General features: G+C 35.6%; 1 protein-coding gene across 1 annotated transcript in view; it reads right to left on the bottom strand.

The window, feature by feature from the left end:
* Positions 1 to 2,494: 2,494 nt before the first annotated feature.
* SLC38A9 (solute carrier family 38, member 9) overlaps positions 2,495 to 17,305 on the bottom strand; it is a 98,764-nt gene continuing 83,953 nt past the window's right edge. The window contains exons 9-12 of the mRNA XM_012655267.1: positions 9,945 to 10,058; positions 8,089 to 8,237; positions 4,158 to 4,247; positions 2,495 to 2,947 (exon numbers count right to left, since the gene is read on the bottom strand). Coding sequence (XP_012510721.1) covers positions 2,782 to 2,947; positions 4,158 to 4,247; positions 8,089 to 8,237; positions 9,945 to 10,058 — 519 coding nt within the window. The 3' untranslated portion in view covers positions 2,495 to 2,781. The remainder of the gene's footprint in view (positions 2,948 to 4,157; positions 4,248 to 8,088; positions 8,238 to 9,944; positions 10,059 to 17,305) is intronic.

Below are 17,305 nucleotides of genomic sequence, written 5' to 3' on the forward strand. Positions count from 1 at the left end.
CTATAATCCTAGCACTCTGGGAGGCCAAGGCGGGCGGATCGTTTGAGCTCAGGAGAGTTCGAGACCAGCCTGGGCAAGAGCGAGACCCCGCCTCTACCAAAAATAGAAAGAAATTAATTGGACAGCTAAAAATATATAGAAAAAATTAGCTGGGCATGGTGGCGCATGCCTGTAGTCCCAGCTACTTGGGAGGCTGAGGCAGTAGGATTGCTTGAGCCCAGGAGTTTGAGGTTGCCAGGGCAACAAAGTGAGACTCTGTCTCAAAAAAAAAAAAATTTTATAATGTCCTCAGTTGGGTGTCAAATAAGCTAAACTCAAAGCAACTAAGGTTAGACCACGTCTGAGCAAAAAGTGAAAAAAATTTAATTGAAAATTCAAAGAGATGACAGTAGAGAAAGAGTCTAAATTTAAATGTAATGTGATCTGAATGACTTCATGTCTCATCATTCTAATGTGTGGGCCAGGACATACACACTTACATACAAAGAGTTCTCTGACCAAGCCAAATAACAGGCCAAAGGAGTTGATCTCATGAAAAGAAACTTAAGAGGGCAAAGTTATTTATGTAAGTCTAACATAAGATTTTAGAAATTAAAAAAAAAAGATTTCAGAAAGTCTAAATTATCAAGTCTTTTTAAAGAAAACAAAAGCAAAGATCCACATTGCTTTTTTAGTTTAGTAAATAACATTCATTGTCATATTCACTTTGTTCATTAAGTGGACAAAAATACATCAAATCATTTTTCTACGTGTTAAAACATTCAAGTACATTATTGAAAAGAGGCAATGAAAACTCTGTTTTTAAAGCTTTTAAAGACAAGGGAGGCAGCTGGGGATAAACAGGGATTAAGCCTAGAAGATCTCTCAAAGCCCTATCTCGCTTTTGAATCCTAATCATAGGTCTCCTATGAACAAGACTCTGAAGTCATAAAGATCCAGGGGCCCTCGAGTACAGACGGATACTTTTCTCCATTCATTATACTCCTCTTCTAAGAGACGTTAACACAGGGATCCAGACACCTACTTCAGAATTTTCTAGTTAACCTAACTTCCACTAGTTGTTTCTCCTAATAAAAACTTTTCAGACTATCTCCATTAATGTAACTGAGTTCAAAAGGCTATTAGCTGTGTATTAAGGTTTATAGAGATGAAGTAATACAATGTCTGAGTTTGGTTTTAAAGTATTTCAGTGGAACAAAAAAAAAAACAAGAGATAGGTGAAGCAAATGCAGCAAAGTCTTACAATTACTAATCTAGGGAATGGGTATATGGGGGTTCAACATATTATTCTCCTTACTTCTGTGAGGGCTTGAGAATTTTCAAAATGAGACTTTAAAAAAGGGCTTTAGGAAATATAGTTAATCATTAATATAGGTCTATGGCTCTATAGCAGGATAAAAGTTTTGCTGAAAGAAATTAAGGCTGGTCTTCAATCTGGGGCTCCCTTACCAGGTTTAAAAAACCATTTCACCTGTCTTTCTCAAAGGAAGGAAATAACACAAATCTATACACTATCCTAGGATGTGAATATACATTTTTTTTAACTTTAGACTCAACTTCAGAGAAATCTAAATTTTTCAGAAAAGAAACATTACCAAGTTGTAGTTCTAAGCTGAACACAGAGGCTGTATTACATGGAAGACATGAATTTGAATTCTGGTTTAGCTTTTAGTTTGGAATAAAAAGGGGAGAGTGTTAATTCCAAGAATCCAGATTCCCCAACCCTTTTCTCAGATTTAAGGAGTTCTTATGAGGATTTAACTCTCTGCCCTGTCAGTCACAGAAGTGAGCAGACGGGGTCTCCTTTTGGAGGTCACGACTCAAAACGAATCCTTTTCTGCAGTACAGAAACCACTTCCACCCCCAGAGGATACAAGATATGCTGGGCTGAGGCCTCTCCCTTCCTGGCCCCTTTTCCATTCCCCTGCTCCCCTGTGGGCCTCACTGGTCCTTCTCTGCCATGCTTTCCCCACTGGCCTGTCACCACAGCAATGTTCAGGGATCTAAAAAGCAAAATAATGTCCTTGGTCTATGGGGACAATCATTCTTGTTCCTATGCAAAATCTGGCTTGGGGAACTGTGATTTTGACGTAGGTCACTGGTACTGGATTAGAAATAAAATAGAAGTCAGACAGCAACAAACTCTCCTACTTTGTTTATTTTCCATATGTTTAATGACCCTGGGTCCTATACTGATACTGTTTTGTTTTGTTTTTTTCCCTTTTTTCTTCAAATAGAGATTAAAGACATAGCTAAGAATTTACTCTATTGACACTGATACCATGAAAACTTCTTTTTTAAAAATGAGGTATTTGGTTTGCTGTCCCAAATAGTAGAGGTTTGGGCAAGCTGCAGAAATGGTCTAGCAAGAAAGAAAATGAAAGTGAACACACTGAAACAAAAAACAGAAACAGGATCTGGCAATATGCTGCTGTGACACCCTGAGAATCTTTACTGTAGGCAAAGTAAATCCGCCCACTTAATACTTCTAAAAGCAAAACCCAGTGTGACTTTTCCGAGGGCAGACATTTCTACTCAGAAATGACAATGAGAATGAAGAGGTGAGTAAATGAGAAAGGTAAAGAGACTAAGGTCATTCTTCTGGCCCCTTTCCCCACCCATATCAAAAATACTTAGTGGACTACTATTTTCCCTTGCTTTCAAATTATATTAGAAAACACTTAAAATTACGGCAACAACAGCATTTACAAGTGAATTTATGTAGAACTGTTGTCAAGGTTCAAAATGCCATGAAAGATCTTGAGAAAACGGTTGAATATTTCACATAAAAAACTGAACAATCAGGTTAGCGAGACCCAAAATGATGATGAAAACATGAAAGATTAATTTAGGCCACGTCAGACGCTCTTCATGGTAGAGGGAAATTATATAGATGAGTGATGGATATATGAATACAAAGGCCAGGCCGCATGCTGCTCCTGAATATCTGCAAAATAAAAGCTTTTGGGGTTAATATTCATCTTGTACTTTGCTTTTTCTGATTTACAATTAAGGTAAATATAGAACAATTTATTAATAAATCCTTAGTCTGATATTGCAACAAAACTATTTTTGATTCATTTATTGTGGACATAAAGCATTTGGATTTAAAACTTATTTTACTTGCTAAGTTAATATATTATTTCCTGCTCATCTTTATGGCATCTGCTTGACAAAGACTTTTTTATTCATCCCTCAAATCTCTATAGTTCCTCTATGTCTGAGTGATTGTGGCTACTTCCTCAAAAACATCTGGAGATAGGCTCCCTATCTTTGATCTTTTATAACCTAATTATGCATTCTAAGTTTTGGGGGACTGTTAGCATCTGTTTAAAAACGAGAACAGATGGATGACTGCCTCCGTGGCACTCAGCATCATTATCAAAGATAATAACAAAAATACCTAAATATGAGGCTGTGACAGAGAAATATGTACTTTCTCCTACTTTTCTCTATACTTGAGTTTTCTTGAGGAACAGCTTAATAGGAACTTGTAAGTCCATTATATTCAATAAGTGTCAGGCTAACCATCTCCCCTCTTGTTTCTTGTTACTTTCTTAGATACAAGTCTTCAAAAATGTGACTCGGCCCTGCTGGAGAAATCAGATCATTCTAAACCTCAGTTTCCCTTGAGAATCTGAGGTCACAACTTTATCCCCATTCTACTCAACCTGCTGCAATTTTTTAGGGAAAGGATATTAAGGGAAAAAAACCACCTGGGATCTAAACTCTTACTTTCTGACTATAATTGGCACTGAAATATGTTTTTGAGCAGAAATGGATTAAGGAAGTTAGAATTTAGTCTTGATATATAAAGGACCTCCCAGGTACCCCCAAGAAGTTATATATTACATATTAAAAATAACTTCTACTTTGGATAAAGAGGAAGGAAATACAGTAGAATATGAGGAGGAAAGAAAGGGAAAGGTGCCCGAGGCTATGGGATAATGCTTCTAGAATCCCTTCTCCACCAGGAATACACAGAAATGGAAGATAATGAGCACATTAGCTGACACCAGGGAACTACATTTAAATGTTACCAGTTTTAAATACTTACAGGAATTTCATACAATTAAATTAAATCAGTAACAACAGCTCTAACAGGAAAAGCCTAAAGACCAAGACACAAAAGGGCACCATTCCCTTATCAGCAGTACCTTATGATCCCTCCTATGTTTGGGTAGAAACAAGCCATGATCACTCCAGCTCCCACAATAATTAGATTAAGAACCAGCACGTGGAAAATGCTAGAAGTTGAGAGTTTGGAGAAAAGAAAAAATAGAAAAATAGGCAAATTACAACCACTAATATGAGAATAAAGTTCATTCTTAACATCTTTAAAATGAGAATGTCTTAAGCTTGACAAAATCACAGCAAAAATAGAAGGCAACAATAACATTCAACGTTGGTAATGAGACAGTGAAATTGGCCCTTTTGTGCAATTAAATTTTATAGGAGCAAACTGGTAGTGTGTATTCACAATTCTTGATCTATAATTCTACTCGGAATATCTTGAGAAAACAATCGAAACCATGAAAAAAGCTATAAAGATATTTGTGGAAAACAGAAGATACAGCCTAGATACAGCAAGTCAACAATTTACTTGACAGAACATATTAAAATTATTAAAAATAACTTATCATTATTACCTAGATGAGTAAAAAAATATCTACGCAATTTTGAAAAAAGCTAGCTAGATTTTCACCATACAGGAAAATCCAAAAAAATCTGAAAAAATATCAGAAGGATATACACTGAAAAGACTGAAAGGGCAGTAATAATTGTGTTATAATTTGGCATTTTGGATAATATTTCCTTTTTTGTATATTTAAAAAACTTTTTGTAAAGTGTTTATTTTACTTTTATAGGAGAAAAATAAATTATATTAAAGGAAAGGCAAAATGGGTGGGTCTTTATTTTTCAGATTTAAGCACTGAAACCTACTCACTATTCACCATGAATAGAATATTTTCTAAATACTTTAACTAGATAGTAACAATTCCAGGTTTGGGAATCAATTTTGGACACAAAAATAATGCAGATGAAATTTGATGCTCAAGAAATAACTTCATTTCCCCAAGAAATGATTCTCGAATGCCAAATATACACATCAAAGCAACGCTTCAGGCTCAAGTTATCAAAGGTTAATTAATCCCAGATAAAGATTACAGAGAGAATTAAAAATAAGGAAAATTATTTACACAAATAAGTGGTTAGTCATACATCTTGATGAATTACAAAGGCATTAGGCTTCCAGATTTTACAGTTTATCCAGAAACTCCAACCCTAAAATCGCTTGAGAGCTTTGAGACATTATTGGCTGGGCCTTTGTTATTTCTGTATTGTAAGAGGAAACAACTTTGTATATTTTCCAAAGTAGTGGTTCCTAAAGTATGATCATAGCCCAGGGGGTTCCTAATACTGTTTTAGGAAGTCCCTGAGGTAAAAATTATTTTAACAATAATTCAAGACATTATTTGCTTTGCAAAAGCAATGGTGGTTAAAACTGTTGGCCCCTTAACATGGATCTCAGCAGTTGCACCTATCTGTATTCTATACTGTGTTCTTTACTACAATATAGTCTCAAAAGAAGTATAAGCAGTAAAGCAGTAAAAAAAAAAAATCCTTGATAAAGAAGTAAAACTAATTAGTTCTATTAAATTTCACGCTTTGAATACACATCTTTTTAATATTCTGTGTGATCAAATGGGAAGTACACAATAAAGCACATCTGCTGCATACTGAAGTAGAGTTGTCTTGAGGAAAAGTACTTCTATGGCTGAGCTGGAAGCTAACCTAGCTGTTTTCCCCAACAAATGCTATTTTTACTTGAAATGCAGATAAACTATGGTCATTCAAACTTGGGCGTCCGACAGACATTTTCCTGAAAATGAATATGAGTTTGTCACTTCAAGAAAAACAACTGGCAGTATTTGTTGCCAAAGACAAAATTTGAGCCTTCAAATAAAAAACAGAATTTTGGAGAACTTGTATTTGTTGCCATGACCTTGAAAGCTTTCCAATATTTAAAGACTTTTATAGTGAAATTAGTGTTGATAATAATGATGTGGGTTTTGATACTATATAATGAAGTGTGTCAACATTCAGAAGATCTATAGAATTCAGTTAACCAATATTTTCCAAATGACCAAACACAAAATCATGCATAGGTAAAAGATCCAAACTGCCAGATAGACCAATAGGTTTTAACATAAACACATTTCAGATTCCACATTGTGACTAATGAGAAACTACCACTTATCAACTTTTGGCATAGTAGTGAAGAAGAATATCCACAATCACCTGAAAAGGCTATTAAAAGTACCTCTTCTATTTTCCAACTATGTATCTGTGTGAGGCTGGATTTTCTTCACATATTTAAATGAAAAGAACATATTATAACATTGAATGCAGAAGCAGACAGCAGAAACCAACTATCCACTAGTAAAGAAGACATTTAAGAGTTTTGAAAATGTAAACCAAATAATTTTTTTGAAAGTAGTTATTTTTCAAAAAATGTTTATGTTAACAAGTAATGGTTTTATTAATTTTGAAAGGAATTAAAAATACTTTAAAGTTCTCAGTTTTAATTTTTCATCTGTTAAATACTGACAGATATACCCACATACACTACAGCTCCTGGAGGTCCTCAATAAATTTTAAGAGTATAAAGGGGTCCTGAGACCAAACAGTATGCTCCAAAGTATGCATGTTCTGTAGAGTACTCGTAACTAAGGTAATTGATAGTGTGTTCTTGGTGGGGCAAGAACACATAAGGGAAATTCCAGACTTTTTCCAAGAAGAAAAACATTCTTCTAACAGCCACCATTCTTTAAAATAATGGCAGAAAATAGGAATAATGCACTTGTCAAGAATTTTTCCATCTATGACTTCACTGTAGATATTTTATTTTGGTGAATATAAATACAGCACAGAATATAAACACAATAGGAGTCTTAAATTTACTGAACTCCAGGCTTCTAAATTAGCAATATTAGAACTGTAGCTGCTGCTGTTATCAATGCTTGACACCTGGTAACTTGACATTTGCTTTGTTTTTAAGCTAACATATTTACAGCTAAAATTATTTACTGAGGGGACAGACTACATCGGTTCACTTCAAACAAGAGCTGATTAAGACCACTTGTTTAGTTGGTTACTGTAAATGCAATTTTTTTTCAAATTTTATTCAAAAGTTTTCTTCATTTAAGACAATTTATTTCCAATAGGTAGCTAGGTGTTGTGGCACACACCTGTAGTCCTAGCTATTCAGGAGGCTGAGGCAGGAGGACCACCTGAGCCCAGGAGCTCTAGGTTGCAGTGTACTATTATTGTGCCCTGGCACTCCAGCCTGGGTGACAGAATGAAGCCCTTTCTATTAAAATAGAGTAAATAAATAGAATAAGGTACTTTTCACTAGGCTAATCCTATAATAAAACTTAATATAAGAGTAGGAGTTAACCAGGTATCCACAAGAAGGCTACAGGGAAACCATGAAATGACATATGGAAATTTCTCTTGGATGAGGGTAACCAGATTTAAACAGATTTTCAAAATGACTCACTCTCCTCCATCCCCAACAAGAGGTTAAAAATGACGGCAGGAATTTAAACTCATTATATATCAAATAAGAATTTAAACTCGTTAAATATGTCACTTTAATTCTAAACAACTGATCATTTATGTAAAAATGCACAAATGTTAATAAATATACAATAAGTGTCAATGACCAATAATTAAAATAAAAGTGTTGCTTCTCATTAGCTACACATTGCCAATGCAGGTACTATATACTATAAACTTCTTGGTAATGTGTAGATTAACAGCAACTAAATCATAAGATAAATATAATTGGTATCAGAGCTAATTAACTATACTAGAAGGAATGAACTTTAAATAATTTCAGACAAGGGAATGGCTTCTACTTTTAAAGCTCTTCAGGGAAAAGGACACCAATGATCTATCCACAGTAACCATTTTCCCTAGGTAAATTTTTATAGCAAAAGGATCAGTCACACTTTAAACTGACCTGCTTGCCTAGTCATTTGTTGTTTGGCACATCTTGCTGGTCAAGAGAAGAGCCCTTACCTAGGATAAACGTCACCGAAGACATGGCCCAATAGCTGCACACGAGCCAAGTAGCCTAGGAGTGGGTATACAGTCATCATCTGGAACAGCAGGAATATCCTTGCAATGAAGGACAAGGTGTCACTGCTAGGGAAGTTGTCTAAAAAATTCTAATCCAAGAAAGATAATGAGGTAACGTTAAAAATCAAATTCCATACATACGAATTTATAAAATAGAATGTCTTCTGCTTATTTTCAATATAGGGGTTACTCAACTTATGGTTTTGGACTGGTACCCAACGACCAATTGCTTGTAAACTACTTTTCAATGCAGTAAGTACAGAAATTGAAAGTGTTTAGAAACTTTTACAGAAATTTGACATTTGCCACCGTTTTATTCTGTTTTACAAAAGTATCAGCCTGTAATTGATTTGACATTAAAACAACGAGAAAGAAAATCTTGTCCCTCACTACAGATAGACTGAGCAGCACTGCTCTACATGGTTCAAGCACAATACCCAAATCTGTTACAAAGATTTAAAGGGCTGATTTAATTTAATGCTATTAATATTTTATCCTCACTAGCTCTCTTGCTTTTCCTCCTCTGGGGCACTGTAGCACTTTCAAAGTAAAGATTACAGGACAAGGTGAGAGTGCGTTCATCACCTAGGATCATCATCGTTTATAGTCTATCACTAAACTGAAAAGGATTTAGTTCTACTTCCTTTCATGACCCTTTCTCCATTTTAGTTTGGTATCTAAAAAACAAAAGTTAATTACTAAGAATTTTTATTTTTCCTTTCAAATACAAATACCACAAATATTCCTGTTCCCAAGGGAGTGGGCTTTACATGGGAATGCTCATACCAAGGAAATTTTCAGCAAACATTTGGCTGCCAAAGAACTTCTGGAATCAAGGAAATCAAGAGAATAAGAATATTTCAAGTTATCAAAACAGAGGTAACTCAAACTTATTTCTCTCATAAAGATGAGAACACTACTAACACTATTTGACTGAAATAACCATTATAAATAAGCTGTAATAAAGCATACTGCATATTCAACTATGCTCTATTGGAGAAATTTTGTCTGACTAGAAAGTCACCCATGGAATGCTGTTTTTTTAATAAGAAATTCTTCAGGGGGGGAGGGGGGCAGGGGGGGAAGGGCAATATACGTAACCTAAACATCTGTACCCCCATAATACAATGAAATGAAAAAAAAAAAAGAAATTCTTCAGTCACATTTAACTATAGACTATACTACTCCTAAGATTTTGATGGGTTAAATAAATGAAAATATTACTTATGGCAATCTTTTATTAAAAGATTTTTTTTCTTTTATTGTTTCTGTCTCTTTCTTTTTTAACAGCCAAATACTCTTTTTGTTTTGCTGCCTGCCATTCAGTATCAAAATGAGAGTCAGACCTGTCACCAGGTTCTATTGAAGTAAGACAATAGTTTATCCAGGGCATTTCCAGATGTGGGCTTTGGAAAATAAGGATGTTCACTGTATTCTCTGTGGAGGTTTTGTAATTTCATGAGATCTACTTGTAACAGTTCTCCACAAAAAGAGAAATATATGTACGTGACAGTAGTCATTTATTTGAGCACCACAAGGTGCCTGGCACACGGTCTGTTATCTCAGAGCTCATCTAAATATCTAATGGAGTATGTATTATACTATTTAATGGAAAAGGAAACCAAAGTTCAGAAAGAATGAGGAAGGTTCCTACATTCCTCTACTTAGAGTAGACAGTAGAGATGGTATTCAAACCCAGGCCTGTCTGATATTAAATCTTGCCACTATGCTACCCTGCCTACTATGCATATATGAAGGTATAAACATTCACACAGAGAGGGTACACAGTGCCTTACCTGCTCAATACAATCTTTGGATAATGGTGGTGAAGGAAATGAAGCAAAAACCAGGACTCCAATATAGAGATAAGTTAATGTCACCAGCAAATAAGCAATACACAGGTCCCTCACCTGCAAATATAGAATAAAATTCCCATAATACTACAGAAATTTGCAGTAAGTCTACACGAATAGGTTAAATGAGAAGACTGACAAGTAAATATGAAATTTGTCTTTTTCCTTGTGTATGTGTGTGTATACTTTCTAGGTATCTAATTTGTTCACATAAAGTAGTTAAAACAAAATCCACATACTGTACCTTTAGTCTGCCAATTTTTTTTTTTTTTATTAGTCTGAAATATGTAGACTAAGCTACCTGTTGGCCAACTTTGGAAGTTAACATAAACAGTGGTCTTACATGATTGAAATTCTCACTTACTTTCAAAAGGTAATTTATTTACCAAATTATAAAATATTTAACTAAAACAATAAAGCTAAGGGACAAGAAAGTAAGTATAAGCATGACCTGCAAAATTTAAAAAATTCTTCCCTTAGTAAGCTAACTTATATCATCAAAACATGCCTAGACCATGAGAGTAGAACATATTAAAATATATTTAATAAGGAAGGAAAGCTAGCTGAAAAAGCAGACAACAAACAGGTATTAAAGACAAGTTTTATAAGCCTAAACAGTAAACAAAAGGAAATCAGAAGGCAGCTGTTCAAACAGCTGCACAATGTTATTACTGGAACCAGCAAACAAACACAGAGCATTAAATAAAGTGGACTGCTTTCTTCCACTGCTGTTCCCATCCTCCCAACCTCCCATATCCATGCAAAGTAAAAAGCTCCAAGATATTTAATGCAGCCAGCTGTCAGATCCAAAAAGAACAGATTCCACAGCTCACAAATCTGGTCTCCATCACCCCTAAAGTTACAGCAAAACGAGTCAGCACAACTAAATCATGGCAATGAGCCTAATCCGTTTTCATTTTAAACACAAATTACTTTGAAAGTTATGAAAACAAATTAGAAAAAAAAATTATATATGATTTTTAAAAAATTTGATGACACAATAAGAAAACTGGACATTTGGTATTTATGATTTTTTGGATAATTTTCCTCCTTAAATGGGCTAAAGCAATAATAGAGTTTTATAAATTTGAATGTTGATAAATTCAGTTAAAAAGCAAGTAACAGTCCGGGCACGGTGGCTCACGCCTGTAATCCTAGCACTCTCGGAGGCCGAGGCGGGTGGATCGCTCAAGGTCAGGAGTTCGAGACCAGCCTGAGCAAGAGCGAGACCCCGTCTCTACTAAAAAATAGAAAGAAATTATCTGGACAACTAAAAAAATATATATATATTGAAAAAATTAGCCGGGCATGGTGGCTCATGCCTGTAGTCCCAGCTACTTGGGAGGCTGAGGCAGAAGGATCGCTTGAGCCCAGGAGTTTGAGGTTGCTGTGAGCTAGGCTGACGCCACGGCACTCTAGCCCAGGCAACAGAGTGAGACTCTGTCTCAAAAAAAAAAAAAAAAAAAAAGCAAGTAACAAGCTACAAGAAATCTTAAGGTCAGTACTAAGTTGACAATCAGCTTGAAAGCAAACCTGTTTTAGGTGCTAGATTGGCCTACGGAGCTAAAGGCTTATACAGATTGGTTCTGGCCCTCTCAAAGAACTTCTAATTGCTTAGGAATGAGGGAGAAGAGGACGACCCAACCTGGAGGTAGGGGCACTTTCAAAATCTTTGCTCTTTAGTTCATGAAGCTCTAGGGCCTATGGCTGGCTAAACTTCAGTCAATCCTACGGTTGCCTTATGATCTCATGTGGGATGAACAGAAGTTAATCTGGCAATGCCTATTTTCGTATCAAAGGGTAGTAGTCTCCCATTATGACGTCTGTAAGTCATTTTATCCTCAACCTACTCAATGCCACTCAAGAACAGAGATAGCCTTGTAAAAAAACTCTCAGAAGGCAAAGCAGCTGTGCCAGGGAGGACTCTATGTAAGGAGTGACAGCAGCCATTCCATGGCCTGTCTTTAGCTATATACCACCTGATCACCACTTTATTTGGGTCTGACTTCCTGCAGAGAAATGTACCTCAGCACGCTTTGAGGGAAATCTGATGAAGATGCAAAGGCTAAGGTGTGAGGGCTTCCCAATAAGATGGTTTCCCCCTTATGCTTTCCCTGTTCTCAAGGCAATGTACATACATCTCAAATATAGCAGCTATTACACTGTAACTGTCATTAATTTTTATTATAAAAGTAATCTATGTTCATGATATAAAAGATCTCAAGTGGAGATAAAATGTCCCTTGACATCCTCAAAATAGCCATGGTTAGTTGTTCTTATATCATGTTGGTTTTTAAATTTTTCTCTAAATTGATCCATACCACTAGACTATGTGATTCTGAGGATAGACACTGTGTCTTTTTCATCTTTGTAACCCCAATAGCCAAGACAACACCTGGCAGATGGTAGGAGCTCAGTAAATGTAGATAAAAAATAATAACCACATTGGCTTTGTTTACTAAGTGCTTCTAGGTAGGAGGCTCTATGCTAAGAACATTACATGTGTTGTCTCGTTTAATCTTAACAACCTTATAATGTAGATACAGCCATTTTCTTCATTTTATAGATGAGTAAACTTAAGTGCAGCAGGTTACACAACTCACTCATGGTTACAAAGTGATTAGCTTATGAAGCCAATATTCAAATCAAGGTCTTTCTGGTTCCCAATTGTATACCCTTAGCTACCACGGAGATCTGACCAGTTACCAATGTATTTGTGTCCTAGTTAATAAATGACAATAATGAAAAAAATGAAAGAAGTAACAAGTTATGAGTAACAAAGCATACAATAAAGCTTATATAGAGATGCAACAGAAATACTAAAACCAGAAAAATTCTATTTCACAGTAATCCAACATACACTTGGTAAAACCGGGTTAGGAGTTACATATCTGTTTTCATCTGAAAATAAACTAATGAACAGAAATGATGCTTTTATTACAAAAGCAGCTTAGGTTTAGCATGATCCTGGGAAACATGCCACCTATGAATAGTATACACATATGTGAGATTTGCTATTTTCTGGCTTAAACCCAAGCCATCACTGTACTAGGCCTAAAGATATAGCCTCTTGAAAGCCCATTTGATGGAAAAGGGTAGGAAAAAAGTTATCTTTTAGAAAATGAGGCTCAAAGTAAAAATATATTTAAAAAGAGGTGCAAGTAACAATATGAACTGGTAATATGTCAAGAAGCCTATACATTCATAATGCAACCTACTCTGCCTCATGAATAAGCAATGGCTGGCACGGCTGATGGTAGGGAACTAAAAACAGGTAGAATGCCAACTCAGAATGAGGACTGGATTTACAACAGGGCCAGAAGTGGTCTGGGAGCACATTCAGTTTGTCAAACATGGTTTATTATTTGTTCCACGTACCGTTTATAGTGAAAATACTACCCAGTGGAGTATTTACTAACAAGACTGACAGAATCTGACCACAGAGACCTACCCCAAGCACTTACATAAAAACTCCTGGTGTACAGCTTAGTAAACTACAGACTTGTATGAATAAGGAAGAAGTAAATCAATTAAGATGTTAGGCATCTCAAATCATTTTAAAGACCAAAGCAGGGTAATACAACTAAAGACAGACAAAATAAAACTGAACAAAAAAAGCACTGTATAGGTTCTGATTCAAACACAACAAGGAAATATACATAAAGAGGTTAACCCACATATCTGGGAGGGTTATAGGCACTACATTTCTGAAGATAAGGAATGAGTTGGGTGATCTTCAGCCCCCTAACTTTTTTTTTTTTGTAGGGTATGCCAAAGGAATAGAAATGATATCCCATTTAGTTATACGTGTGAAAAATATGTTTAGTGAAAGAAAATACAAAATTAAGTTGAACTTGGAAAACCTGGAAAATTTGATCATTACACCTGTTTTAGAGCTTCATTGTTTCAAAATGTCTTTAGATCCAAGTTCAAATATAGTTTACACAGAAAGAGAAGGCCTTTTCTATTTTTTTTGTCTTCTTTTCTACTTTGAAACCTTTGTTTACCGAGTTTGGAATAACTAACCCAATATCAATATTATGAATTCAGAGTCCCTGGTAAGCTTCAAATTTTCTGACTTTAATCTCGAGAAAACATTATTCCATGATATTAACAGGACTTCCATAAGTCAAATTACTTACTGAAAACCTGAGGAAAGGTATAATCATTAACTAAATCAAATGACAAAATTTTTCTCTAAATACAGTACCCATTATTTTGATTTATGCTAACATATGACGCAGTTTCAGTATAATTGAGAGTATATATATATATTTATACGTATTTAAAGTGTTTAGAATGTTGATGGCACATAGTACTTCATAAATATTAGCTTTATCATTAGTAATTACTAATATGTTAAGAAGTTAGCATGAATTACAACTGGTACCCCTAGTTTTAATTAAGACAGAAAGAAAACATCATCCATTTAAACCTTGGCTTTTAAGCCCTTGTTTTAAAAACATTTTCTACAACTGACAAAAGCTGAGTCAAATTGTATTAGCTGAACCTCACATACTAGTTCTAAAAAGCCCTAGTCCCAAAACTCAGTGGAAGTAAGAACTCATTTTTATGGTATTCACATATGAAATACAGATTTCAAGGCCCACTGAATGTCCTAATAGAAAGGCAGCGACCCTTCTTCAATGCTTGGGGGATCATGAAATAAAACATCCATCTCTCTATCCAGTCCTAGCTTTTCACACTAGAGCATGTACACCTCCAGATAAACTGAAATGACTTTCCAGAACAGAAATTCTACTTAAGAACCGTGGGGAGCAAACAGTGAAGCACAGTCCTCACTTTGCATGGTAGTACGAGACTGTAAATATTACTGCGCAACTTGAAACTGTGCAAAGCAGTCACAGTAATCAATGGTAAAATTTATGATTATTCTGTGATCTTTAACAATTTTTGTCAAAACATTAAAAACTCTCTTACCATTGGTTATAAATGTCTAGGGAAATGAGTAAATAGTAAAACTAACATTTATTTATTTATTTAGTCCACTGTAACTTAAAATATCAAGGGCATTGAGAATTAAAGTGTTTTATTTCTTAGTGGAAACTTAGCAAGAGTAGTTTCAACTATTCTTATCTCCTTCTCATTGTGTAACTTACAATATGCAGCATGCATTTTTTTGTGTCCTGGTGAATTGTCATACTCCTTTATTCTAACTTTGTATCAGCTTCTAAGATTTCATCCTTTGTGCTTTCAACGTTGTGAAATATCTCCAAGAATTCTTTTAATACAAAGTTTTCTGACAGTGTCCCTTCATCTGGGGTTTCTTCATTCTTGTCATCACAACCACTTTCCAAATTCATGTTGATAAGTTTACCCTCCCTAAGTTCCTGTGGCTGCATATCTAGAGTCTTCTGAATGGCAGCAGTGTCAACATTTCCACAACTGGCTATTTCTTTTCTAACTCCATTTATGTTTAATTCAAATTTCACTTCCAGCATTATCACTTTTTGCTTCATTGTTGCAATTTTACCTTTGTTTGCCAATTCCCTCTTTAAATTATCCATTTTTGTAAAACATCACATCAGTTTATCACTGGGAGACAAGGAGGCAACAAAACTACCCACTTTACAGACTGTGTGTAAAGTGACTAACATGCACAGTGACTAATCACTGACAGACTTTGAAAGAAGCGATGTGACTGGTCACTAATCACAATGTACACCTGTTATTTACATAGTGATTTGTGAACTGAAGGGCTTGCAGCTGCTACTACTTTATGCAAGTACTCATAGTTCAAACCCTGTGGTGACTGAACTTTGAACAATATTGGGGGTGACTAATGTAATTTAAGAAAATCATAGTAACTGAAATTTGTGCATATAGGAACCATGCAACGTGAGAACTGCCTGAAATTTAACTCATTATTTTGAGACTATTTTCCAGTAACACAAACTAATTATGAGCTGATAGAAAGGTGAATGAGTATTTAAGACAAAACACAAGTCTTTAATAAAATCGTATTCTTCCCCAGATTCCCAGATATACAAGGTTGTTCTCCATTATTAGGGAGACTTTGGTGGTAAAGTTTGAAAAGCACAGCCTTATGGATAGAATGATTCAATACATGAGAATTCTACTTCACAAAATGGGTTTCTGGGGTACTTGGTCTAAGTCGGCTTATGAAAACAGGCTGTAAGTGTTAGAAGAGAAAGGGTAAGAGGGGTAAAGAAACTAAAAATTTCCAGCCCCTACTGTATGTCATAGTATGTTAAACATATTTCCTATTTCATAATATTTAATGGGTTATTAAGCATGAAATGTCCAGTTTCCTTGAGTACTAAGTTTGACAGTTGATATCTCTGACATTTCAGTTTGACACTTCTTGTTTTATGTTTATTGTGAAGGTACATCCTCATCTTTCAAAAGCATGCTGTGGCTTGTGATTATCTTTCACATTTTTTTTTAGAGCAATTTTTGTGAAAGCATGGATAAGTCAAAAATTTATGTTATTTTTTAATATGATTTCCAGATAGCTTGAAAGATCAACAAAGTGTTTGGGAAGGATGTGGCTAATGAACACACAGTATGTGGATGTTTAAGAAGTTCCATCGGTGATTTTAATCTTGAAAATGAGCCATGTGGGACACCTGAGACTAAGGTGGATAATGATGAGCTGAAAGCTGTAGTGGAAGCAAATCCATCTCAACCTACATGTGAATTAGCAGCAAGGTTTGACGTTACTATTGCAACAATATTGGACCATTTGAAACAAATCAACAAGGTAAAGAAGCCAGATAGATGGGTTCCACATGAATTAAATGAGCATCGTAAGAGAAATTGTCTTTCTTTGCTATCACAACATAAAGGTGAACCATTTCTACATTTTATTGTTACATGTAATGAAAAATGGATTCTTTTTGACAATTGCAAGCATTTGGCACAATGGTTGGATAAAGATGAGGTGCCAAAACATAGTCCAAAACCAAATATTCATCAGAAAAAGCTAATGGGGGAAGAGCCAAAATGGCGGACAAGAAAAGCTGCCAGTCAGAATGTCTCTGCAAAAAAGACAAATTTTAGAAGAAAGAGAAAAAAATAAGCTAGCAGAGAAACATAGATTGGGTCAGGGTCGGAAGGAAGGGTGCCTGAAACTACAGGAGACTCCACGGGAAGACGTTGCGGAGGAGGAGAACTGGAAGGAGAAAGGTCCCGAGAGCCTTGGAGACCAGCGACAAGGGTAGGTGCAGCGGTTAACTTCCCCCTCCCTTGCATCTCGGACTGCTGGTGGCTCCTGAGCGGCTGGAGAGACCTGCCGACACCAGCCCAGAGACGGCTGCCGC

Source organism: Propithecus coquereli, unplaced genomic scaffold (genome assembly GCF_000956105.1).
Source record: "Propithecus coquereli isolate 6110/MARCELLA unplaced genomic scaffold, Pcoq_1.0 Scaffold47, whole genome shotgun sequence".
In the NCBI taxonomy this organism is placed as follows: Eukaryota; Metazoa; Chordata; class Mammalia; order Primates; family Indriidae; genus Propithecus; species Propithecus coquereli.